Raw genomic sequence first — 25,881 nt, 5'->3', positions numbered from 1 at the left:
TTTCGTTACGATAATTAACGTTAATAAACGAAGCAAAGTCATTTCGTTTCGTTTATTAACGTTAAGAACGTCAAATTAACGAAATGATTTTGTTTCGTTTTCTGCCATATCAAAACGAAATCAAATCGTTTATGTTGATTATTAATTTCAAACTATGCTGGAAAAGCTGATTGATGGCAGAGTCATTAAAGGTGAAAGCCCTGTACAATGGTGAAAGCATTAGCCAAGCTGATTGCAACTTTTCTCATGAATTTTGACAGTACGAACATTTCTCAGGTATTTTTGACATTACCACTAACGAATTACACAAACAAATTACATCCCTACAAGACAGGTACCCGTTACCTAATCTATTACTTAATCGTTACCAATAACTTGGTCACCAATTATCGTCTTAATGACTTTTACATTGCTGTCGTGAAAAAGGTAAAGCTGGAGACATTGGTGCTTTATCGGTAATCGTATCGGTAACCTTATAACAGCTGATTCGACCAACCTTATGAGAATCAATGCAATCGATTATTGGTGCCGCTAAAGTCGTAACCGTATCGTAGCCAACCAATTGGGTTTTGGTTTACCGTCGTAACGATAAACAGCTGATTACTTTAGGGATACGGATACAGCGATACGACATACGGCACCAATGACTCCAGCTTAACGCATGCGCTCTCTCAAAATTGTGTACGTGTGACTCGCTTTCTCGCTCTTACCTATTGTGTTTTCGACATCCCTTCTCGCTCGATGTTATTTACAGTTTTAAGTTACTTCATTAGGTATGTTTTCGTTATCGCTAACCAAAACATATGCAACAACAACAAAACGGGTAACTGGCCTATCGGTTACCCGTACCGGTTACCTTCTGTCAATTCGCTTTTTATATGAATGAAACGCGTCCCTTTTGTTTAAATAATATTTAATTATGAATAAATTATGTATACAATGGTTTTTACAAATAATTTCCTTAATTTTCTAGTAAACCTTACATATGTGCATATTTATATGTACAAACTACATATGTAAAGACATAAACTCATTCGTACTCGTGGCCTTTCTGAAACCATTTTGAGTTTCGAAGCTCACACTGATGGTGCTCAATTTTTCCTGCGCGGGTGGTGTTGTTAGTATCAGTTTGCATAGATATGAGTTTTGTAGATATAATACCGGAATATATGCAGCCCCATTTCGTGCTATCAAAGTCGATTTGCAGGTGTGTTGAGCCTTTGAACTTGACCCTTTCCCATAATATGCGTGGTAGGGCCTTATATGTGATAATAAAAAGGCCGAGGGACAGTTGTCGCAGTTTTCTTGTAGTTTGAGCAAATGTACGTTCTTCTTACAGCCACAGCTGGAATTCGCTATGCCCACATCGTCAAATCGAATTACCTAGAATGAAAAAGAAACGAATATCATTAAGGATAGATAATAAGTTTTTAAAAAAAACCGGAAGTGCTTAATAAATGCAAGATACTCAAGGGGATTTCAGATAACCAGAATCAGGACCTGTAAAGTAAATTCAAGTGAACCTCCACCATGCCAAGGCATCTTCCGGTAGCGGGGGTACCCGAAGATTATAACAAGGGATAATTGATAGATGTTGGGGTAATAGATAGTAAATTAGGCGTGCTACAAAAACAAAAACGAATAAATGCAGATGACTGTTTAATCCATTATGCGAAGTTCTTTGAATGGATGTGCAAATTTAAACGGGCAAAGTACTGCTAAAACTGCTTTCCCCGAGTAACCCGGGAACGAATTGATATGACTACGTCTATTCTTCTTTAGCAGCAGTGCCGAGCACCAATTCCCTTTTGGACAGGAAAGTAAACGTTTGGTTGTCTGCAAGTTTATCATATGCCAGTACAGAACATACTCTTTTGCTGGATCTGAGCAGTACATCTAATTTTCCCAGATTTTCTGGGCTCAGCGAGGGTATCCTCCTGAATGGTTCATGTGTACCCTGCTGCCTTGCCTGGCCGCTCACCCAACAACACCAGGCACGACGGAACTTGCCTTGCGACACCCAAAGTGCACTCACTCTTCTCATGGCTCCAGCGGGTTAGTGGTACTCTAAGCCCACTAACCCGCTGGAGCTATGCCTGTCGTAAGACGCGACTAAAATACCAAATTGATTCAAGGGGTTTTGTAGCGCAATCCTTTCAATGGGTTGCCAGCGCAATATATAGCCTCTCCAACCCAATTGTCAACGTCACCTACCCGTGGCGAATCCTGTTTCTTTAACAGCCGAGGCTCTGGCGACCTCATGTTCCTTATGGATCTACATTTGAAGGCGCTTAGTTAACTGACATCGATTACTTAACCGGTAGATTCTAAAGTAAAAACCAAAACACAAAATATAGGTTACGTTGAAGTGGCCGGTTCATGAGGATCTCACATAGACTGAATGAGTCCGTGGTGTTACCAGAAGTTTGTTTTAACGACCAAGCTGAAAACCCTATCAAGAACCAGGACCTATGTTATAAAAAAACTCCGTCCTCTTGACAAATACTAGAAGCTTCCTAGGACTTAAGCCACTTGGTGCTTCTAGATCTGACAGCTTTATCACTCCTAATAGCTGGAGCCTTAGCCTGGCAAGCGCAGGGCACGATATTTCTCAGGGGGCCCGGTATTTCTCGGGGGGGCCTGCGATTTAGAGGTACTAAGACATTTTTTTTAATTCAGGAGAGTCTTTAGTTGTTCCATGTGGAAATTTTAAGCCGAATTTCAAAAGCAACGAATATTGATAATGATTTTTTACCTGGTCCCTCGAACAGTGAGGAGACAATAAAAACATCAAACAAAAATATATGTTTACATGAATCCGAAATCGTAAAGTTTTCGTGGTAACACTGATGAAGGTTCATCTTCGAAAAGCCTTCCAACAATACCACCAACTCTGTATCAAAGTCTAGATTATTTAAACGACTTCGATATCGATACCGTGAATAATGAGTTATTGCGATCTGAAGAAGTTAACGAAATAATTCGTCGAGGTCATCAAAAGTGCCCTGTTATTTTTCCACGTGATTGTCATGACGAGGCATTTGCTACCTCGTTGTTAAACAGAATCTTGCCAAATGGAGAGAAAGTGGAGCGTCACTGGTTGGTGTGGAGTGCCAGTAGCAATGCTTTTTATTTCCTACCATGTCGTCTGTTAAGCACCAATACTTTAAATCGTAAATTTGTTGTCCTGGCGAATATTCGAAATTCCAGGTATGGAAGAAGCTATACGCTAAACTGCCATCACACGAAAATACTGAAGATCGCATTAAATGTTATATTCAATGGCGATCTTTACAAAACCTAATTCGAAAGGAGGCTACAACTGATACACTTATCAATGAACAGCTAATCACTGAAACTCAAAAGTGGAAAGAAATTTTATATAGAATTTTGGACACTATTTTTTTTTTTCAAAAAGCGAAAGGATGGACATTTTTTGGGCATGTAAGATCTCATAAGCCATTATGATCCGATACTTAGAGATCATTTGGAGAAAGTTAGGATTTCACAATAGCAGCACAAACGTTTACAAGTTCACTATCTTTCCTCAGACATTCAGAATGAGTTTATAGAAATTTGTGCAAAGCATGTGAGGGAAACTATATTAGATCAAGGCAAGAAAGCTAAGTATTTTGCTATTATCGTTGATGCTATCCTTGATGCTAGTCACGTTGACTACGTTCATTTTGCGCTCACTCCATTTCAATTCGAAAGCAACAAATTTACAATTCCAGAACAGATTTTGGCTTTCGTGAATTGTAACCAAAAAACTGCTCAGAAAATCGCTGATCTAATTTTGCCATACATGATTGAAGATTGTCGTGCACAAGGGTACGACAACGGCGCCAACGGAGCACTACGTCACATTCTCGACAAAAACTCGAATGCTGATTACTCGCCTTGTGCAACCCGCAGCTATGATAGCGTTTTATTTTCTGGATAAAGTGTTACGCAAGCGTTGTTGTTCTATTCTAAAAAACAGGCAACGCCTTTACGGGGTATTTCGTTCTTTTGTGAAAATTCTTGCCTGCTCGCTACGCAAAAGCGTTACACTTTTACCCTGTATAAAATGGCGGTGTGGCAGTGCAACTTTGTGAAACTCTCAATTCGCTCTTAAGTTCTACATATACTCTGTTAATATGAGTGAATTTGGTGAGTTGAAATGTTCTTTGTATGCACTATAAATGTTGACCATTTTCTGGGGTAGGAGTAACTCTATTGTTGTTGTTGTTGTAGCGATAAGGTTGCTCCCCAAAGGCTTTGAGGAGTATTATCGATGTGATGGTTCTTTGCCGGATACAGATCCGGTACCACAGCACCATTAAGGTGCTAGCCCGACCATCTCGGGAACGATTTATGTGACCACATTAAACTTTCAGGCCATCCCCTCCCTCCCCATCCCAAGTTACATGAGGAGCTTGGGGTCGCCAGAGCCTCGTCTGTTAGTGAAACAGGATTCGCCGCGGATAGGTGAGGTTGACAATTAGTTTTGGGGAAGCTATATATTGCGCTGGCAACCTGCAGGGTTGCGCTACACAGCTCCTGGAATCTGATATTTTGGTCCCCTCTTACGCATACGACAGGCATACCTACCGCGGGTATATTCTGACCCCGTAACCCGATGGGGTAGAGTATTACCATTTACTTAGGCAACAATTTATTTCAGAAAAGAAAACGCTATCAATTTATGTGGTGTTGATGCTGCAGAATGTTGTACGGCTGCAATTATTTTCTTCGGCAGCACTCCACAACGATGTGACATCCTCAAAAAAAATGTACCTAGCTCTCTTCATAGTCTTTCAGCCAAAAGCCAAATTTGACTGCGCAAGCATACGGCGATGTTACCGGCATTCTCAAGTACATCAACAAGTTCGAATGTATCTTGCTGTCCTCAATTTGGTTCAAAACCCTACCATTAATGAAAGAAGCGTGGTCCTCCAAGCGAGAGACGCCACCACAGATGTTGAGGTCCGACATCTAGATGCCTTATTAGCTGATTTGAAGTTGATCAGGAACCAATGGGAAACTATTTTAAACGAATGCAAAACAGTTGCTATTCAATTGAACATCTCGCCAAAGTTTCCGGACATTCGAAAGAGAAAACCCAAAAGGCGTTCCGAAGATAATTTAAATGAGATGATTACGGATGATTCAGAGTCTGATTTCAAAAACAATACATTCTTGGTGATCGTTGATTCGGTAATCACTGGCATTACTGAACGATTTGCAGCTATGAGAAATTTGAACGAAAAGTTTTCCTTTTTGTGGCAATTTAAGACATGGATGAAACTACGGTTCGGGCGAGCGCAGCAAAATTTGTCGAAAAATACAAGTCGGATATTTCTCAAAGCTTAGAATGTGCAATAGTTCACTTGAAACACATTTACGAAGCAAATTTTGATAAAGGTCTGTCACCATTGGAATTGCTAAATGCCGTCTATTTTCAAAATATGTATACAATTTTTCCCCAACTTTTGTATTGGTTTACGTACCTTTTGCACTTTATCTGTCACTGTATCTAGTGCAGAACGTTCCTTCAGCGTCCTTTCAAGAATGAAAGACTTTCATAGATCGTGTTCATATAAAGAGCGAGTTTTAGGACTTGCCACGCTCTGTGTTGCATCCGTTTTGGCAAGACAGTTAAATTTTGATATTATTATAAAAAATTTTGCAGCGAAAAAAGCAAGTAAAGCCACTCATTGATATCCGAACATGCTATATTGAATAATTAAAATTTATAATCATCATTAAATTTATCAGAAATGTATGAAAATGTTACCAAATAACTAGTGTAGCGTCATTTAGTGCCAGCCAACTAAAAATAAAACTAAAAACTAAAATAGCTGGCATCACCCCCACATGTGCCAAAAGTGCATAGCGGTAAAATCGCATGATGCAGTGGCGTGATAGAGTCGAGTAACGGAAGATTCAGCCAATCAGAATTCTCTCCGTCATTCGACTCTTTCACCCAGTAACGCCAAGTGCATACATGCATGGTTGCATGTGGGGGTGATGCCAGCTATTTTAGTTTTTAGTTGGCTGGCACTACATGACGCTACACTAGAAAAGATTATTTGAAATAATATGTGGCTGTTAAAAGAGAATTTTATTTCTACGTTACAATAAAATAAAACAAATAGTAAATATTGTGTTAATTTTATTGTCAGCTCTTAGCCAAAAATCATTTAGTTGATGTGGCAAAAATTATTTTTGATGTAATCCATAACAGCTTTCAAGCGGAAGTATTCGCCATATGTTGGTGTGCTAAGCTGAACCTTCAGCGCTGATACTCCAATGAAACAATTGCCATAGTCAGACAGACAGTCAGGCCCCACTAAAGGCAATTGTGGCGTTCGAAATAAAGTCAGCACTGGTCCTTGGGTGCACCACGTAGTACTGTTGCACTGGGTCCCAGGCCATAGGGGAGTACAGGGTAATGAGCAGGCGGACTCTAGTGTTTAGTTTGTTGCGTCTCTCCCATAAATTATCATCCTCCCAGCAGATCCATGGAGCAGGTCTGTGCCATACTCCTCCTCCGGGAAGGTATCGAACCCAATCCGTGTCCTCCTGACCCCGGTCATGAGAAATGGTTTTGCTGCGTTTGCCGGAAAAGAATCTTTTTAGGACCGTCATACTCTTGTCAGTGTGTCATGTGCAAGGGATGGTTGCATCGGACAGGTTGCTCTGGGCTTGATCCCAAAACCCGACGTCCTCGTAACTTTTACAAATCTTTTGTGGCTTCTTGTTGTTCACGCCCTCATTACATAATGAGAAAATACGGCACCTGAGAACACAGCCGTATGAAGCTGAAAAACACAAGCAGGTCCTGAGTGAACTCCACAAACAGGCGTCGGACCTCTATGCCAGGAATTGCCCGGTGAATCCTGTACTCAAAGAAAAAAACTAGCAGAGTAGGAACGCAGTCTCCCTAAGGAAACGGGAGTCACTCTAGTCCAACTTCGATCAGGATACTGTAACAGGTTAAACTCTTACCTATCCAGAATCAACCCCGACATACAAAACATATGTCCTGCTTATAATGTGTCCCCACATGACACCAACCATTTCTTTAGCTGTATTGTGGAATCAACGCCTCTAGCACTCCTCTCATTATGGTCCACCCCTGTTGAAACTTTCTGTTTCCTTGGACTCCCGTTAGAGGACATTGTTGACAATTTGTGATCTGTCGCACCTATTGGATGGGGCGAAGCACTGCTACAACAAGAGCAGGCGGACAACCCGGAAAGAGAGGCAGGAACTGCATGACCCATCGATCCCGAGCCGTTCCTGTCAGTTGGCTCACAGGGGCATTTATTAGAAGGGGGGGGGGGGGGGGGGTGGGGGGGGGGGGAAGAGAGAAGAACACTGGAGCAATACGCCAGGTTTGAGACAATCTGAGTTACTGCTAGGAAGTTATAGCACAAGTCGCTACAGGGAAATAATAGACCTATCGAAAGATAACCGAAGAATCCCAAGAGCTATTCTTACAGGGCATTATAGACTGAGCAGCCGTATGCAGAAAGTGGGCATACTATCGAATAACACATGCCGATTTTGTGATCGATCAGCAGACGAGCAGAGCAGAGCAATCTCAAAACGTAGGGCTAAGTTTATGGGCTCACCATGGCCAGTGCATTCCCACATTTAATCCCTCAAGCCAAGAACTCTGCTAGGGTTCATCAAGGAAGTCGGCTACGATGAGGTGCTGTGAAGGAGATATGCAAGTCACTGTGCAATCCTCAATAAATTATCTATCTACGTTCCGGTAACAAGCACCATTATGGTACTAACCCGACCATCTCCGGACCTATTGATATGACTACATTGAACCTTCTAGGGATTGAATATTAATAATGACCGCAATGCGAAAGTCTGCTAAAATTTACCATTCTCCATGGAATGCTACATATATAACTTCCCACGTTTTGAATCAGTAATGAAAAGAGCAAAATTTACTAAAATTTTAACTGGTTGTGGGTAAGGTGTTGATGTCCTCTCTTAACGCAATGTAATGGCAACGGCGACGCAGGGAAAATAATAAAAATCCTATAAATCTACTGATCATAATTAATTAATCCCTCCTTTTCTATGCAGTTGTATGCATACATACATATGGGTTTTGTTCTCCAAACGCTATTTAAAGAAATCAATTGGTATTTACATGAACTTCGAACTCTTTGGTATTTGCCTTCTTCAGTTGATTATCAACAAAAGCATGACAAATTATCACTAACAAAATACATGTTGTTTATATATTTAATATGGTAGGCAATTTACTTACTCTTTCTGGTGCGATGATCCTGGACAATCGGGCCTGACTAGACGAGATTTATTTTGCTTTAACATAGCGTGCTTAACGCGAACCATATCATGTTAGGGCACAATTTCGATTATGCAACAAATCAAAGAAATGTCGTGCTTGTAATACTGCTACGATAGTAGCAGCAGCTCCCGGTAGCGGCACATAAACAACAGTTGCATGCGGATCAGTTGCATTTTTTGCTTCGGCTACCTATTCAATTTTAATTCACATTACATTATCTACTATTGCAATTTTTAATCAATACAAATCAATATAAATTACCGAAGCAAATACTGGCAAACCAAGATGCGTAGTTCCACCCTTTTTTGGGAAAATACATCCAACCAATTTTGTACCGTATTCCAAAGCATGTTGGTTGTGGAAAGTACCTTGTTTACCAGTAAATCCTTGGCAAATTACACGTGAATCTGCATTTAATTGTAGGTTTCTTGTTGTTTTGGCATATCCTGAGCTGAATCGCACCCCGGCAGAGATGATATATATTAGAAAAATATAACATTTTTTGTATTATTTAAAAATACACATACGTATGAATGAAAAGCAGAGAGTAAATAATGTTGCTTTGGTTGTAGCGATAAGGACACTCCCCGGGAGCGATTTATTATGACCACCTGAAACGTTCTAGGCCATCCCGTGGATTCTATACAACTTTCAGATTCTAAAAACGGATCTCGATGCGCGTCTTTTGATACCACATTTGTTTAGGTTGTGCACTGTCTTGAAAACGTTACCTTTTTTGGTTTTGGGAATCTTCCAATTCCAATTGGTGGCAAGAGGACTTGGCTGCCTCTAGTTAGTGCGCCAGGTTAAAGGCTCCATTACTGATACTTAGCATAGACTTGACTTGGCTTGCGAACTGTCACTTACAGTTCTGTTAAATGAACATTGCATGTTACTGATTACTCAAAAGTTAACTTGACTTAGAAGTCTGTTGAATTTTGATTTTCTATGTAAGTTCTAAGTGACGTTTACATTTTGAGATGCCATTTGTTTGTTTCCATTTCATTTTGTCATTCAAATTGACATTTATTTAAAAATAAATTTCAACGCTGATTATGATGCCAGATTTTATGCGCCAAGTGGAGTATAATCGTGGCTAAGTTGCCAAGTTTACGCCAAGTCAAGTCAAGTCTATGCTAAGTATCAGTAATGGGGGCTTAATTTAGAAGTGCCTAAACAGCTAACACACGTCACAACTAAAAGCATTGTAAATTTTACCAAGTAGCGCAACAGCTGATCGATGAAAATTCGCACATTCACACGCACAGTTCTCGACTCAGTTTCAAAAAAAACTTTAGATTATTTAATTCAAATTTTAAAGTGGGATAATCCTTACAAATTTATGTACACAGAATATATATGGCGTTTTTGTTGTTATTAAATCAATAGTTTTATTTATTATTAAAGCTTTTATAATTTTTTTTTTAACTTTGAAAAAACTCCGAACACCATTCCTTCATTATATGACATTCGACTGCCTAGTCCACTGCGTTCCACTCTATTCGCAACATAACCTCTACTTAAGCTGCCAAACTATATAGTAAACAATGCCTAAAAGCCCCTAGCACAAGCACTTTTTTAGTTTTTTAGTTTAGTTACCACAATTACAGTTTTCCATCGTTTTAAAATGTTTCCCGGAATAATTAATAATGGCGTTATTATGTATAACGCAAAGCGACGCGAAGTGTCACTTTCACCCAGGTGAAACCAAATTCGTATCATATAAGAGCATTCATTCACTTCGGTGACTCTCAGTGACTATCGGTGACTGTAGGTGATTGTCTTACGTTTTTTCGTATTATATAGCGACGCAAAGTGTCACGAACACTCATTTTTACTGTCAAAATATTCACTTGCTTCTGGGTCGCGTTTGCTTCATTCACTTGGTTTTTTCATTGTCGTTTTTTTTATAATTTTTGAGTAAAAATCTTAGCATTTCGGGAAAAAAAGATTGAAATTTTCCATAGATATAAAGGTTTTATTTAGAGCTTCGTTCAATGTACACTTCATCAAAAAATTTTACAGGAATAAAAAAAATATAAGCGAAGCCTATACAAATTATAGCCAGGAACCAGAACAGTTATTCCTTTTGTAATAAAAGTCCCTCAGAAAAAATGTTGGTATGGCCTAGAAGGTTCAATGTGGTCATATTAAATCGTTCCCGACATGGTCGAGCTTGTACCTTAATGGTGCTTGTTACCGGAACATACCGGATATTTATCCGGTAAAGGACCATCAATAACACTCCCTGAAACCTTCGGGGAGTTTCTTTATCGCTACAACAACAAAAATTAATTCTGAGTAATAGAAAAATAAAAAATAATAATTTTATTGCGGATTTTTTAATAACTATAATAATTATACCTCCGTGCTACTTTTTTTAAAATGTTCTTATAAATCGGTGATTCTGCTGATTCTCGAACAACGTAGTGAATTATTTCGAGTCTCAAAAGTGTATCGCAAATAATCGACAAGCATCGGTACAATTCAGGTACGCAACATCTAAGCCCAGAGGAATTAGGTAAGGGGTACCACAGGGTGGTGTCCTATCCTCGCTTCTGTTTAACTTCTATATATCGAAGCCCCTCACTGCACGATAATGGCTACAGGTCCGGGCCACCCATCGATGAGATAGGTAATAAAATTGACAACTATCTCCTGATCTCTCCAATTCTTTCGCTTCGCGAACCCTGACATTGTCACCGACCAAATCATCGGCGACTTTATTTATAACAGGAATGCGCCAAATGTCGACCATATTGAACATCCACGTCGGTGACGTCACGCTACCGTCTGTCTTACACCCAAAATTCCTACGTGTGACGTTCGATTCCTAAAATCCATAGCCGTAATAAAATCCTCAAATCTCTTGCCGGCATCACTTGGGGTAAAGATAAAGAAACGCTCATTACCATTTACAAAGCAATTAGCTAGCCGATAGCATGCTACGCCTCCCCGATGTGATCGCCAAGCCTAAAGACTACTCGAGTGTAAAAAGCTACAGGCCTGCCAAACTACTGCCCTTAGAACCTCCTCGGGTTGTCTTCTTATGTCCCCAGAACACCATTTACACAATGAGGCGAGAATACTCCCCATCAGGGAGAGAAATTAGATGCTAACCAAACAGTTCCGGTTGAATACCCAGAAACATGGGAATCCCAACAGACATCTGATTGATGAGCCAACACCGCCCAGGGTCTTAAGGAGTAATCTCCGTAAGCATTATGAGGAAATACAGCACCTGACAACACAGCCGTATGAAGCCAAAAAACACAAGTAGGTCCTCAGTGAACTCCACAAACAGGCATCGGACTTTTATGCCAGGAATTGCCCGGTGAATCCAGTACTCAAAGAATAATACCCAAAACTTTCAGAAGAGGAACGCACACTACCCAGGGAAACGCGAGTCACTCTAGCTCAACTTCGATCTGTAACAGGTTAAACTATTACCTATTCAGAATCAACCCCGACATACAAAACATATGTCCATCTTGTAACGTGTCCCCACATGACACCAACCATCTCTTCAACTGTATTGTGGAACCAAGTCCTCTAACTAAAATAAAATAAATGTAAGGCGCGATAACCTCCGAAGAGATCTAAGGCCGAGCTTCTCTTCCAATTTCCGTCGTGCTCCTCTTGATTTTTCCCTACAAATTGGCCGGACGGGACCTACATGTTTTATGCCGACTCCGAACGGCATCTGCAAGGCAGATGAGTTTTCACTGAGAGCTTTTCATGGCAGAAATACAATCGGAGCGCTTGCCAGACACTACCGAGGGACGACCCCGCTTAGAAAAATTTTCTTCTAATTGAAAAATCTTATTTCTAAAATTTTGATGTTGCTTTGCCCGAGAGTTGAACCCAGGGCATACGGTGTGATAGGCGGAGCACGCTACCATCACACCACGGTGGCATCCTCTAACACTCCTCTAATTATGATCCACCCCTGTTGAAACAGCAAGTTTCCTTGGACTTCCGTTAGAGGGTATTGATGAAAATTTGTGATCGGTCTCACCTATTGGATGGGGCGAAGCACAGCTACGACAACAACGACATCAGTTCACAGCCCCGTTTGCCTATGCAAAGTATTCGTTTTTTTCGATAGTGCAAAGAAGAACATCTTTGATTGCTAAAACAATGTTGAGGTTTTAGCAGCTATTTGTCAAGACTGTATTATCGAAGAATTAGAAGTTACGCGGTGGTGACGCCCTATTTGCCTGAAGTGTCCACATAGTTAAAACCCAACAGAAACTACATGCTAAGCATTTCGTTGCAGTTTTTAATTTAAAGATCAGATATACTGCAACCTTACCCCTGTGCTTTCAAGAGTCTTTTGTGTTACCATACATCACCATAAAAGTCTCAAAAAAAAAAAAAACGTTACAGTATTAGTTTAATATAACAAAGAACCTTTATAAAGAGCTGTTACACTTTCAGTTAGCCTAATATCTAGTCTGATTAAAAATGATGTAACCACGTCAGCTCTTGAACTATTTCACAACTTACAAAACATATCTCCCACTTACCCGCCATCACAGATCTCATCAAATGCCAACATAATATTTTCCAATACCAAACGTTTTTCTACATACAGTTAGAAGGACGTTTTTGTCATAGTACTTGGCGAAAATGCGATTGCCATAATTGTCCATGATGCAAATGCCTTTGATGACATTCAATGTCGGATCCTGGGCCTCTATGCCAGAAACTGCCCTGCGAACCCCGTTCTTAAAGTTAAATAACCCAAACTCGCAGAGAAGGAAAGCAGAAGGGAGACGCGAGTCACTCTAGCTCAACTTCAATCTGGATACCTGTTACATGTTAAATTCTTACTTATCCAGAATCAACCCCGACATACAATTTGAAGGAACATTGAAGCAATTTTATAATGAAGTTAGAACAAGAAATCTGAAACAAACTTTGGTTGAAGGAGGCTAAAGTGATACACTCAGGCATATGTTTGTTTTCTTTTATAAATTTATTGTATGTAGTTCACAACAAGTCAATAATAACAATAATAAACACTTCACATAAAAATATTACCAAACAATATTAATAATCTATTGATTTATTGCTTTACACTGTTTTCTCCATAGATGAAGTTTTCTCCATTGTTTACAATTGTTTGTAACATTTGTCAGGTGTGTCCCTGTAATATTGCCAGCTCGTTAAAACGATGTTATTCCGAAAAAATTGCACTGCAAACTTTTCCGAAATAACAAAATTAATAAGTGGCTATACTGGCTACGTATTGGGCTTGACAGTCTCAGTGAATACGTATTGACTACGTAAGAGAACGAACCCGAATACGTAAGAAGTTATATAATACGAATTCTGGGTGAATGTGAGTGAATGCGACGCAAACATTCACGGTGACATTCATAATAAGGGCCTAAATTGCGGTATTAAGATGACGCTGTCATTTCGATGACAGCAAGAAACGTCGATGTGTTAGTGGAGAGCGAAAAAAGCTTTGAATGTGTGGGTGAACTAGTTACCTCCGTCTTGTAGGGATGGAGTTTGTGTGTGTATGTCCGCTCGCTGTTACCACCTTACGGCTTCACCATGGCTATAGCATTGCCAGCACAATTAAAATATAAAGTATTACGTTTTATCGATAATATTTCGAAGTGTTTCAACGGAAACGGTGAAATTTTTTTGATAAACGATTGGCTTAACGTTAAGGTGCATCCCTGCCAACGGTGAAACGAAGTCCCCTTGTCCTGGACGTTTTTTTGTTGTAGTCGTATTTGCCATAATGTTCGCCGATCACGCGATTTTTGTGGAACAACGTTATATGTGATTGTGACCTCTTAAGCATCAATTACCCACCGACGTGTGCCGTACGTACGGACGTTTGTCGTACGAAGCACGTTTGACCGAACCCTCAAGCCCGTAGAAATCAATGTGTGCGTCTGTGTACATGTACATAACATATTTGTGTGTGTAATGTTTACAGATAAGCACTAGGGGGACTCATGAAAGCATATAAACTTATAAGGTGTAAAATTATATCCATTTACACACGCTGTTATATGAACGCACCTAGTAATACTCTTGATAAACTTGATTGTTTATCAGCTGTATTATTGCCACACAAAATTTTTTTGATTGTTATACAAATTAAAAAATGCCAAGTTTAAGTGAAAAATCAAAACTAAAACGTCTTTACTAAGATATTCTTGTAAATGGCTTGCTGATGTTAGAGATTTCTGATGAAAATGCCTGCTGTAATGTCTGCAAGGTTGTGTTCCTTTGAGTTTACCGCGTTTACACAATGAAATATGCGCGTAAATTTATACAAATTGTGTAAATGATTTTTCATACAAAATTTGACAGTCCGTTTACGCACTAGATAAATTTATACGTTTACACACTTTATAAGGCATTTATACGGTTACATGAGTCCCCCTACTGTTGCCATTGACCATTTTGCATGCATGCTTATGGAAACATCAACTTTTTCCAATTTAATTTTTGATGTTGTAAAAGGCTGGAATTAATATTAAATAAATATAAATATATTACATATTTATAATCTGCACTTTTACATTATTATTTCGAATTATTTTCAGAATTTTCAAACTTTAATTAGGTGTTTTTGCATAAAACTGCAAACGGTCAAAAATTAGCGCACAAAAGTTTACTAGGCAACTCTGTCTAGTGAGAGAGCGATCAGCTGACACGTTCTTACGGAAAAAATCAAAACTGTTTTGATTTCTTCGTTCCTGGCTACGTACGTACGGGTGTTGCACGTCGGTGAGTTTTCGTTTACATTGCACACTCATAAGATAGGTCGTGTCAGCTGACACGTTTTTGGTACCTACGTTCATGAGTAACTGCCGCATTAGTCACAGCGTTTTTTACTCGTTACTGTGACTACACGGATATTTGCCAACTCTAATTTGCCATCGAAATTGTCATATGATCAATTTTCGTCAGGCCACTGGAATAAAGAAAATGTTAAGGTTTTTGGCAATTTTCGTGTACTGCTTTTTAGCAGGTGAGTAACCAAATATTTTTGCGATTAGGAATTTAAAGATCCTGTAAAATGCTCAGTTATACATACACATACAAGGTGATGAAGTAGGGTGGCGTATGCGTATTGATTTTGCTCCTATCAACGACCAATATTGCTTACATTTTAATGAATCCAGTAACTTTATTTATTTTTCAGTAAAAGCTGATGGTAGCTTTTACGTGTTAAATACACCTGAATCGCTAGCCTTTCAACGGTTGCCAGTGACCCTACCCAGTGAACAGGTGGGCGATGTTATAAGAGCAGCAAAAGGTTACGGTGTGTCGGACTCTGCTGATTTTCCTGGCCTTTTAATCAAAGATCCATTTGCATTTCCACAGAAGGCAGTTATAGTTGAAGTTATTGGTTTGAAGGAATTGCCTTTAAATGATGACAACGTGAGATATACAGTCGAAGGAAAATCAGTTTCATCTTCATTGGATGACCTGATGCTGACATGGGCACAAGCACAAGGTCTTTGTGACATTACTCTAACCAACACAAATGTGTGTAAAACTGAATTTTTTTATTTGTATCATTCATTTATTTTTTAATCTGCATTATTGATCATAGGAACTTAGAGATTGCGTGAATGTACATGTAAAATCTAACAAGGAGATTGTTTTTGGAAAAATTAATGTTTCGAAACTAGTAAAAGCTGATGTGGAGAATACTAAGTTAAGATTAGTTAAAAGTCTTAATTCAATTCAGGAACTGACTGAAAATGAATCGGACAAATCATTACTCTTCATAGTTATCGCTCATGATGACAACATTTTACGTAAAAAACGTGATGCTCTTCTTGGAACAAAAACGGTAAGCACTAATTTCATGCAAACACACAAGTTGGAGATTAATATTTTCTTTTCATGAACAGAATACTTACAATCTTGCTGCATATTATGATCAAAACTATCCAGTAATTTTCAACATCATTTTGTGGTTCATGGTTGCTTTAGGACTTTCGCTATTGGCAGTTTGCTACGCGATTGCGGATATGGATCCCGGCAGAGATTCAATTATCTATAGAATGACGTCAACAAGAATGAAGAAAGACAACTAAGTCTTTCGGTCCAATAGGGAAACCTTTAAATCAGCAATTTATGTATATAAATGAATTAAACTATATATTGGCAGAAGATTTAGAAATATGTCGACAATTACAAGATTGCAAGTATTATGAGATCTTAAGAGATACTTCTGGAAATGAAGAAAGACAACTAAATCTTTACGGTCCAATAGGGACACCTTTTAATCAGCAATTTATGTATATATATGAATTAAACTATATATTGGCAGAATATTTAGAACATGTGTCGATAATTACAAGAGTGCAAGTATTATGAGATTCTTCTGGAAACGGTTAAAAACAGTAATTTTGTTTTGAGCTAATACACTTTTGGCGTATTTATTTTAAAAACTATCACGTCTGTTACGGTCTCCGCTGTTGTGTCTTTCGTTTATATTTGTTAACCAATGTCCTGAACTCCTTTATCATGAATCGATTCACTTTCCCCTGCAAGCAATTGGACGGATACCGTAATAAACGTGTAGCTTACTTTTTAAATTTATTCCTAATAGAAGTTTTATATAAGCCTACTTCAAACATTGTGTGTGTATTGTTGTTATTGTGCATTGCAAAGCTATGCAAAGGCTTGATTGAGTAGGGAGTAGGGCTAAGTATTCAATATTCCATAAAAGTTCTGGTTCAGATATAATTTTAAAATTTACATGTTTCTATTCATTGAAATTTTAAGCAATAGTGACTGTTTCCCCATGCTACTCTTTGGATCATCCAACGTTAGTGTTATAAGCTAAATTAATTATCAGCGGCATAGCAATGCTTCAAATACCGATCCGTACCTCAGAGGCTTGGCAAACTCTCCGAATGTATATCTGGCATGAAAAGCTTCTTTGAAAGTTATCGGCCTTGCAGCAGCCGTTCGGAGTCGGCATAAAACTTGAGGTTTGTAGGAAAATCTAAAAAGGACCACGGCGCAAATATCTCGGTCTAAACCACTTTTACCCATGCTCTTATCTACAGGAAACTTTCCATAGATAATTTCCGCGTTTAAATATGTTCCATCCCTAGGAACTAGATAAGAGGTGGAACTTTTTCTATGAACAAAATCGGCACCTCTACAATTTTATCATAATTACCGAATATCGAAGGGAAACATTTATATGGGAAATCTAGTTATATAATTAACCCTTAGGAGTTAAGTATGAAAATGAAGACAATCTCGTTGTATGTAAACTGGGTCTAAATTTCCTCGGAGGTAAATCGAGCATAGTAAGACAGATCCGATATTCTTAACTAGATTTGTGAGTTTGGTATTAAGCTTCTGATTTAACTGGCTTTACTTCTTATTTGCAATAAAAGACTTGTTTAGTTTTAACGCTCACCATACGTTACAATAGATTACAATTTTTATTTATCCGTGCCTGCTCCTCAAGCTCTTAAAGTACTATATACATTTGCCCGTTTTTATATCGAGATAAGTCTTGAGTGCTAGAACTTTGTGTGCCACAATCGAGTGCGTGCAACTACTCAAAACGTTTCTTGACAATTCGAAATCTCCCTGCAACGCCATTACAACCGCCAAATTATATCGCACAACGTTTTGTGCAGCATCCAATGATTTTACACCCCAATCCTTTGTCTCAAAATCGAAAGCATTCAACGAAGATACAAATGTTGGCTCAAAATGCGTTCGTGCTTCGCCCAATTTGTCTAACATTATTAGTGCCTCGCCGGCATACATGTGACCTAAAAGTCTAGAAGAAGAAAAAGAAATTAATTTATTCATTCAAATATTAAGAAAATCCGTTCTGAGTTCTATTAGTAGTGTCTCGGGTAAATTGTCGATTATCCGCAATACACGGTCTAGTAAGGTTGCATACATTTCAAGAACTAACAACCCCTTTAAAAATAGCTCTGTAATGGTAAGTTTGATTGATGACGTATGTGAGCTAGACTACTAGCAGGTGTTATATCCATATCCTCATATTAAAAAAGTGAGTTATTATCAGTTTCATATTTATACAAATCAATAGAATGGGCTTCAATCCGGAAAATTATATGTTTATAAGGCATGGAGAGAGGTTTAGTAAGTGTGAGTTTTTAAATTTACACGTTTTTCAGATATAAAACGTATGAAAGAAAAGTATACATTTCAAATTTCAATAACTGAACGGAGCCCTTGAATTAGGTTAGGTTGAACTGGACGGTCAGGGAGGACTGTAATTGCACTGAATGCCCATACCGGCCAAACCCAAAGACCTTATCAAAAGTGGGACGAATACAATCTTTTACAGACAACCTCTTTGCTGCCCTACCTATCTCGACTGATGCCCGCCAAGGGGAGCGTGCTTTCCGCAAGGTTATTGAATCCGCCTCGGCACGTTCGGACCCACTTTCCGGCGGAGGCCGCAAATTTAGCGAGAGAACGTGACCTTATAAGACAGCTCGATCCCGGTGACCCCCAAATAAGGGATATAAACCAACGCATCAGATTGCTTGTGGATGAACACAATCGGGCGAAATGGGAGGAGCACCTAAGCGGTTGTAATCTCTCTGCCGGTGTAGGTAAACGTTGGTCCACCGTAAAGTCCCTATCGAATCCGTCTAGGCACAATGACAAAGTTTCCAAAGTGATGTTGGATGCGAAAAAATGCGCGAGCGCTTTCTGCCGTCAATATGTAATGCATTCTACGGTCGACAAAGATAGACGGAGGGCCAACAGACACGCACATGAACATAAATTCAGCGCGTCACCAATTACCATCACCGCCAGAGAGGTTGAGGATGCCATTGGTGACGCTAAACCGTCCAAAGCAGTGGGCCCAGACGGCATAGCCATGCCGATGCTTAAAAGCCTAGGGAAAGAGGGTTTCAAATTCCTAGCACATGTCTTCACTCTGTCTCTTTCCACCTTTGTCATACCCGAAAAATGGAAAATGGCCAAGGTGGTCCCGCTAGCCTGGCAAACCAGCTAACATAGGAGAGTCGTATCGTCCGATATCTCTCCTATCGCCAGTAGCAAAGACGCTTGAAGCCATTTTGCTACCCTACTTCCAAGCAAATTTGCAGCTAGCCTGTCATCAGCATGGCTTCAGAAAACTCCATAGCACCACCACCGCGCTAAATGCCATCAGCACCCAGATAAATTGCGGTTTAAATCAAAACTCCCACCATAAACAGTACTCGTAGCGCTAGACCTATCAAAAGCTTTTGATACGGTCAACCATGGCACGTTACTGCAAGACTTGGAAGGGTCTACCCTTCCTCATGTCTTAAAAGGTGGACCGCAAATTATCTGGGTGGACGGCAGGCATCGGTGCAATTTAGAAACGAAACATCAAAACCAAAAGAATTAAACAAGGGGTGCCACAGAGTGGTGTCCTATCCCAACTTTTGTTTAATTTCTACATATCTAAGCTACCTTCACCACCAGAAGGAGTCACTATCGTTTCATACGCCGATGACTGCACAATAATGGCTACAGGCCTAGGCCCACAGATCGATGAGCTCTGCAACAGAATAAACGGCTACCTCCCCGATCTCTCCAGTTTTTTCGCCTCGCGAAACCTGGCATTATCACCGACTAAATCTTCCGCGACTTTATTTACCACATGGACGTTTGATCAGGATCTAAATTTTTTGAGCATGCAGCCGCAATTGTACGGAAAATCCAGAGCCGTAATAAAATCCTCAAATCCCTTGCTGGCTTGGGGAAAAGACAAAGAAACGCTCATTACCACTTAAAAAGCAATTGGCCAGGCGATTGCATGCTACGCGTCCCCTATATGGTCGCCAAGCCTAAAAATAACTTACTGGAATAAGCTACAGGCCTGCCAAAATACTGCGCTCAGAACCGCCACGGGCTGTCTTCTTATGTCCCCAGAACATAATAAGGCGAGAATACTCCCCACCAGGGAGAGAAATGAGATGCTATCCAAACAGTTCCGGTTGAATACCTAGAAACCTGGGCATCCCAACAGACATCTGATTGATGAGCCAACACCGCCTAGGGACTTAAGGAGTCATCTCCCTAAGCATTTTAAGGAAATACGGCACCTGAGAACTCAGCCGTATGAAGCATAAAACACAAGCGGGTCCTTGGTGAACTGCGCAAACAGGCGTCGGACCGTTATGCCAGGAATTGCCTGGTGAATCCAGTACTCAGGGAACAGTACCGAAACTTGCGGAAGAGGAACGCATACTCCCCAGGGAAACGCAAGTAACTCTGGCTCAACTTCGTTCTGGATACTGTAACAGGTTAAACTCTTACATATCCAGAATCAACCCCGACATACAAAATATATGCCCCGCTTGCAATGTGTCCCCACATGACACCAACCATCTCTTTAATTGTACTGTGGACCAACGCCTCTAAAACCCCTTTCATTATGGTCCACCCGTGTTGAAACAGCAAGTTTCCTTGGACTCCCGTTAGAGGATATTGATGACAATTGTTCGCGGCTGTTAGGTTGGGCAAAGCACTGCTACAACAACAACAACCTTATCAAAATTTGGGATTCAAGGGGTTGATAAGCGCAATTCATAGCTTCCGCAACCCAGTTGTTTACCTCACCTACGCGATGCTAATCCTGTTACAAATATTCATGTATCATACACGTCTTTACAGAGTCTGGAGACCCCAAGTTCCTCACGGAACTAGGGGATGGAGTCTAGACGGCTCATAATAAATCGTTTCCGAGATGGTCGGGCTAGTACTTTAATGGTGCTTGTTACCGGAACGCACCGGATCTATATCCGGCAAAGGACCATCAACAACGATAACATTCTCCCAAAACTTTCGGGGAGAGTCCTTTTCGCTACAACAACAGCTGCAACCCTATCAATATCCATCGTATTGGCAAATAGTAGATGCTTTCTAGGACCTTTGCTACATGTTTTTTCTATGCCGATCCGATAGTTGTGTCACTTCTCATAGCTAGAGTCCGTCACCGATTATGTCCTGCAATTCACACTTTCTAGATCTTCTATTACTGACAAGGTTTAGTTTAAAAGCATGTGAAGTCAGGCTGTATCCAGACAGAATATCATTAGGATACATGCCTCTCTTTTAAGCGATAAGAGTAACTTTCCACACATCTTCGAATCTTTGCAGCTCCGTGCTTGGTCGTACGCCTTTTCTGCTTGGTCAGTCACATGCAACTCTCCGTAACACATTTTTAGATCTTGTTCTCTATGCGAGATTATTGCCTTAACTGCCGCCTCGCTGTCAATATTAAAGTTGACGCGGCTGCAGTTTTAGCTATTTTCCTCCAGTGGTTCTACTGCTTTGATCTCGGCTACTTGTTCTGCCGGGAAACACTGCAGTGATCTGGCACATTGTAGGATCTGTTTATTTCCTGATCAGCACAGAATACACAAAACCTTGTTGTTGTTGTAGCAGTGCTTCACCCCATCCAATAGGTCCGACCACTCACAAATTTTCATCAATGTCCTCTAACGGGAGTCCAAGGAAACTTGCTGTTTCAACAGGGGTGGACCATAATGAGAGGGGTGTTAGAGGCGTTGGTTAACACAATACAGTTAAAGAGGTGGTTGGTGTCATGTGGGGACACATTACAAGCAGGTCATATGTTTTGTATGTCGGGGTTGATTCTGGTTAGGTAAGAGTTTAACCTGTTACAGTATCCAGATCGAAGTTGAGTTAGAGTGACTCACGTTTCCCTAGGGAGTGTGCGTTCCTCTTCTGCAAATTTAGGGTATCCTTTTTTGAGTACAGGATTCACCGGGCAATTCCTGACATAGAGGTCCGACGCCTGTTTGTGGAGTTCACTGAGGACTTGCTTGTGTTTTTTGGCTTCATACGGCTGTGTTCTCAGCTACCATATTTCCTCATAATGCCTACGAAGATTACTCCATAAGCCCCTAGGCGGTGTTGGCTCATCAATCAGATGTCTGTTGGGATGCCTAGGCTTCTGGGTATTGTTGTTGTAGCGATAAGGTTACTCCCCGAAGTCTTTGGGGAGTGTTACCGATATGATGGTCCTTTGCCGGATACAGATCCGGTACGCTCGGTAACACAGTACCATTAAGGTGCTAGCCCGACCATCTCGGGAACGATTTATATGGCCATATTAAACCTTCAGGTCATCCCTCTCCCCACCCCCAAGTTCCATGAGTAGCTTGGGGTCGCCAGAAGCATTGTCTGTTAGTGAAACAGGATTCGCCACGGATAGGTGAGGTTGACAATTGGATTTGGAGAATCTATATATTGCGCTGGCAACCTGAAAGGGTTGCGCTACACAGCCTCTTGAATCTGGTATTTTAGTCGCCTCTTACGACAGGCATACCTAACGCGGGTATATTCTGACCCCCTAACCCGCTGGAGCGTTTCTGGGTATTCAGCAGAAACTGTTCAGTTAGCTGTTGTTGTAGCGATAAGGACACTCCCCGAAGGCCTTGGGGAGTGTTACCGATGTTGATGGTCCTTTGCCGGATGCAGTTCCGGCACCAAGCCCGACCATCTCGGAATGCAACATTCTAGGCCATCCCGCCCTCCCACCCGCTAGATCCATGAGGAGCTCGGGGTCGCCAGAGCCTCGGCTGTTAATGAAGCAGGATTCTCCAAGGATAGGTGAGGTTGAAAATTGGGTTTGGATAAGCTATATATTGCGCTGGCAACCTGAAAGGGTTGCGCTACACAACCCCTTGAATCTATTTGCTATTTTAGTCGCCTCTTACGGCAGGCATACCTACTGCGGGTATATTCTAACCCTCTAACCCGCTGGGGGGTTCTGGAGGAACCTCTCTCTCTGATGGGAAGTATTCTGTGCTAAGTCAGGTTCGATAGAAACTTTACGGTAGACCATAGCTTACTTATACCGGTATAGAGGTTACTCCTACCAACTCACCCGCATATGTTTATCCACAAGCTATTTAATGCGTTGGTTTATGTCTCTTATTTGGGGGTCAACAGGGTCATGCTGTCTTATCAGGTCATGTTCCTTTGGTAAAGTTGCGGCCGCTGGAAAATGTGGCCGGATTTCCGAGATTCTTCCAGCGGGAATAAAATGACCGGATTCAATGCGAAAAGCACGCTCCCCTTGACGGGCATCCGTCAGGATTAGGAGGGCAGCAACGCGATTGTCAGTATATTTTTTATAGTCTTCCCACTTTCTTTTTTTTTTAAAGTTTATGAAATTTCGTTTTGCAGTGGTGATAAATTCGGCTGATCGCTCGAGCTAAAGGAGTATGGGTAGTCTCCTTATCACAACAAGGAGAAGAAGATGGCTTACTCAGCTCTCGTATTCAAAGTATATAATAAATGCATTTGTGATAAAAACCGTAGGCAAAATAAATTGTGGATTGGCTCATATATTTACCTATGTGCATCGGAAAGTTTTTCTGCCTTTAACAGCTCCTGCGCCATTTCAAGAGCACAAACATAATCGCCTATGCGTAGCGAAACATAACTGTATGCCGCATGTATGGCACAAAGCATATTATCAAGCGAATTTTTTGAAATTGGTCTCGAGGGATTACAAAAATTATTATCCTTAACATCACGCCAACTTTCAGATTCTTCGGCACCCATGGTTGGTTCATCACCTTTGGTTATTTCAAAAACACTTTTATAATAGGTGGTGAGAGTGAGGGCATTTCGCAAGGCCATTGCAGCAAAATTAAGGTTCGGATGACTCTCAGTGATGTTTTGGTCTTGTCTGAAAAAAAAAATTTATTGTTTCAATTAAAATCCCCTTTAAATATTTTTTTTGTTAGGTTCGTGCTACAACTAATAGTTATTAAGTTTTTTATATAGCTCGAAAAATAATAATTGTTTATTGCGTAAGCGTAACATTAATTTTTAATTTTTTTTCTTTTTGTTCAGAAGCTTTTGAGCCACTGCCGAGATAGGAGCCTGCGAAGACAGTCACCATGTAGCGGTGCAGGGTCTTTCACAGATCGCAGGCGATACGAATTGGTCAGATGGGGACGGTGTGACCGCGCTCACCTGATAGATGTGTTCGAATGCGAGCGGTAAGCAGGAACTGTCACCTCAGGAACATCACCAACACAACCAAAATGGCTCTAAGAAGAGAAGCGGGCATAGCAGCAGAAGGCCGCGCAGATACTCCAGGCAATTCTTGGAAAGCCTCACAACAGAGGAGGCAATGCTCTTTTTAGAGCACCAGAGGGAGGATGAAATTCCCTCTACCAACGCAGGAGTGCGCAGAGAACCGGCTCTTAAAAACGCGAACCCCAAAGGTAATACCACCCAAGGAGAGCAGCGCTCATAAAAGAGCATAAACAACAAACACGACGAAACCCCGCGATCCCTCTAGGCCACTGATGAGAAGCGAGGCTAAAACAAACAATGGGAGCTGGAGGCGGCGTCAGGCGATAAGCCCGCGACCCATGGAGGGCCCAGTATCACCAATGTGCATCGCGGGGCCACGGAGAAAATAAAGAAAATGACCGCCGAAGAACGGGACACAGGCGCGAAGCGGGGCTTCGACAGTCTACCTAAAAACCTAAGTGGGAGTAACACCACCAACGACCCCAGCAGCCCCTCTAGAGGGTCGAGTAAGACTAGGCGCTCACCGTCGGAGCATAACTAAGGAAACAGCTCACATAGGTCCCAGAAAGGGAACAACCGAGAGCGTTACCCGGCGGAGTGTAATAGAGGCAGGCAAGCTGCACTACCACCACGGGTCAGACCAGGAGCGCTGACAGAAGGCACCTAGGACTAGGTGGGTCTGGAGTAAAATAGTATCTCCGATACCTTGAGGACGGCCTGTCTCCCAGCGAGGCAAGAGCCAGGGCAGATGAGCACAGGCATAAATGAGACCACGGGCAAAGAACAGTGGCTACCGAACGAGGAGGCAGAGCAGGAAATAAGAGACAGCCAACGGCATACACCCGCTCCGCCTCAAAAACTCCGGAGGAAACTCCGACCAAAGGGCCCACACTCCCCTGAGCACTAACCAATGGTCGGGAAGAATTTGGCCAGGGCGACTGGGAAACCCGCTGAGGCAGCAGAGCTATTCGGACGCCCTCATAGGTGTCCGAATGGCTGTACTACCCAGCGGATGCCCTCAATCAAGATAACCTAAAAAATCTCCAGGAGCTGATCATGGATGGAGTGTTGTTGTTGTAGCGTTAAGGACACTCCCCGAAGGCCTTGGGGTTGATGGTCCTTTGCTGCATACAGATTCGTAACGTTCCGGTAACAAGCACCATAAAGGTACTAGCCAGTCCATCTCGGGAACGATTTGGTATGACCACATGAAACCTTCTAGGACATACCGCCCTCCCACCTCCTAGATCCATCAGGAGTTCGGGGTCGCCAGAGCCTCGGCTGTTAATGAAACAGGATTCGCCACGGGTAGGTGAGGTTGACAATAGGGTTAAAGAAGCTAAATATATATTGCGCTGGCAACCCCTTGATTCAATTTGGTATTTTAGTTGCCTCTTACGACAGGCACACCTACCGAGGGGATATTCTAAGCCCCCTAACATGGATGGAGTCTTCAGGGGGTGTGGGCATGCCCTAGT

General features: G+C 41.2%; 3 protein-coding genes across 9 annotated transcripts in view; 1 reads left to right on the top strand and 2 right to left on the bottom strand.

Annotated features, from left to right (window-relative positions):
* Positions 1–886: 886 nt before the first annotated feature.
* On the bottom strand, positions 887–13,315 carry LOC137237166 (succinate--CoA ligase [ADP/GDP-forming] subunit alpha, mitochondrial-like). 5 transcript variants are annotated; one of them, XR_010948854.1, is made up of 5 exons: positions 8,851–9,040; positions 8,585–8,774; positions 8,282–8,508; positions 5,493–5,715; positions 887–1,383 (listed from the first exon to the last, which is right to left on the bottom strand). XR_010948854.1 is itself a non-coding variant. In XM_067760493.1 (5 exons), the coding sequence occupies exons 1-3, from the start codon at positions 12,882–12,884 to the stop codon at positions 8,369–8,371; spliced, it is 366 nt and encodes a 121-aa protein (XP_067616594.1). In that variant the 5' UTR covers positions 12,885–13,315; the 3' UTR covers positions 887–1,383; positions 5,493–5,715; positions 8,282–8,368. The 5 variants fall into 5 exon arrangements, 1 of the variants encoding a protein (XP_067616594.1); XM_067760493.1 differs by lacking the exon at positions 8,851–9,040 and adding an exon at positions 12,853–13,315 and having other exon boundaries at positions 8,282–8,512; XR_010948852.1 differs by lacking the exon at positions 8,851–9,040 and adding an exon at positions 9,055–10,053 and having other exon boundaries at positions 888–1,383; positions 8,282–8,512.
* Positions 13,316–15,171: 1,856 nt separating this feature from the next.
* ATP6AP2 (ATPase H(+)-transporting accessory protein 2) lies at positions 15,172–16,647 on the top strand. The gene is made up of 4 exons (XM_067760490.1): positions 15,172–15,329; positions 15,504–15,850; positions 15,918–16,160; positions 16,222–16,647. Exons 1-4 carry the CDS (start codon positions 15,251–15,253, stop codon positions 16,405–16,407), a joined length of 855 nt encoding a protein of 284 aa, XP_067616591.1. The 5' UTR covers positions 15,172–15,250; the 3' UTR covers positions 16,408–16,647.
* A 1,082-nt stretch (positions 16,648–17,729) lies between these two features.
* The window catches only part of Not10 (CCR4-NOT transcription complex subunit 10), a 65,477-nt gene continuing 57,325 nt past the window's right edge, over positions 17,730–25,881 (bottom strand). For 2 of the 3 annotated variants that reach the window (XM_067760486.1, XM_067760489.1), the window contains 2 exons: positions 23,709–24,047; positions 17,730–18,122 (listed from right to left, as the gene is read on the bottom strand). In XM_067760486.1, coding sequence (XP_067616587.1) covers positions 17,813–18,122; positions 23,709–24,047 — 649 coding nt within the window. In that variant the 3' untranslated portion in view covers positions 17,730–17,812. The remainder of the gene's footprint in view (positions 18,123–23,708; positions 24,048–25,881) is intronic. The other variant, XM_067760487.1, reaches the window with a different exon arrangement.

Source organism: Eurosta solidaginis, chromosome 1, assembly GCF_040869045.1.
Source record: "Eurosta solidaginis isolate ZX-2024a chromosome 1, ASM4086904v1, whole genome shotgun sequence".
In the NCBI taxonomy this organism is placed as follows: domain Eukaryota; kingdom Metazoa; phylum Arthropoda; class Insecta; order Diptera; family Tephritidae; genus Eurosta; species Eurosta solidaginis.
Note: the sequence above shows the minus strand (reverse complement) of the source record. Positions and strands in the feature narration are given on the sequence as shown.

What these genes read in the sequence shown, in the direction of transcription:
- LOC137237166 (XM_067760493.1), bottom strand. Translation starts at nt 12,884, where the DNA reads ATGTTGGCATTTGATGAGATCTGTGATGGCGG. An exon ending in GATGAGATCTGTGATGGCGG is followed by an intron (nt 8,775 to 12,852) that starts GTAAGTGGGAGA and finishes GGTGCGATTCAG; the next exon opens with CTCAGGATATGCCAAAACAA. An exon ending in GTTTGCCAGTATTTGCTTCG is followed by an intron (nt 8,513 to 8,584) that starts GTAATTTATATT and finishes AAAATTGAATAG; the next exon opens with GTAGCCGAAGCAAAAAATGC.
- ATP6AP2 (XM_067760490.1), top strand. Translation starts at nt 15,251, where the DNA reads ATGATCAATTTTCGTCAGGCCACTGGAATAAAGAAAATGTTAAGGTTT. An exon ending in TTACTCTAACCAACACAAAT is followed by an intron (nt 15,851 to 15,917) that starts GTGTGTAAAACT and finishes TATTGATCATAG; the next exon opens with GAACTTAGAGATTGCGTGAA. An exon ending in CTCTTCTTGGAACAAAAACG is followed by an intron (nt 16,161 to 16,221) that starts GTAAGCACTAAT and finishes TTTCATGAACAG; the next exon opens with AATACTTACAATCTTGCTGC.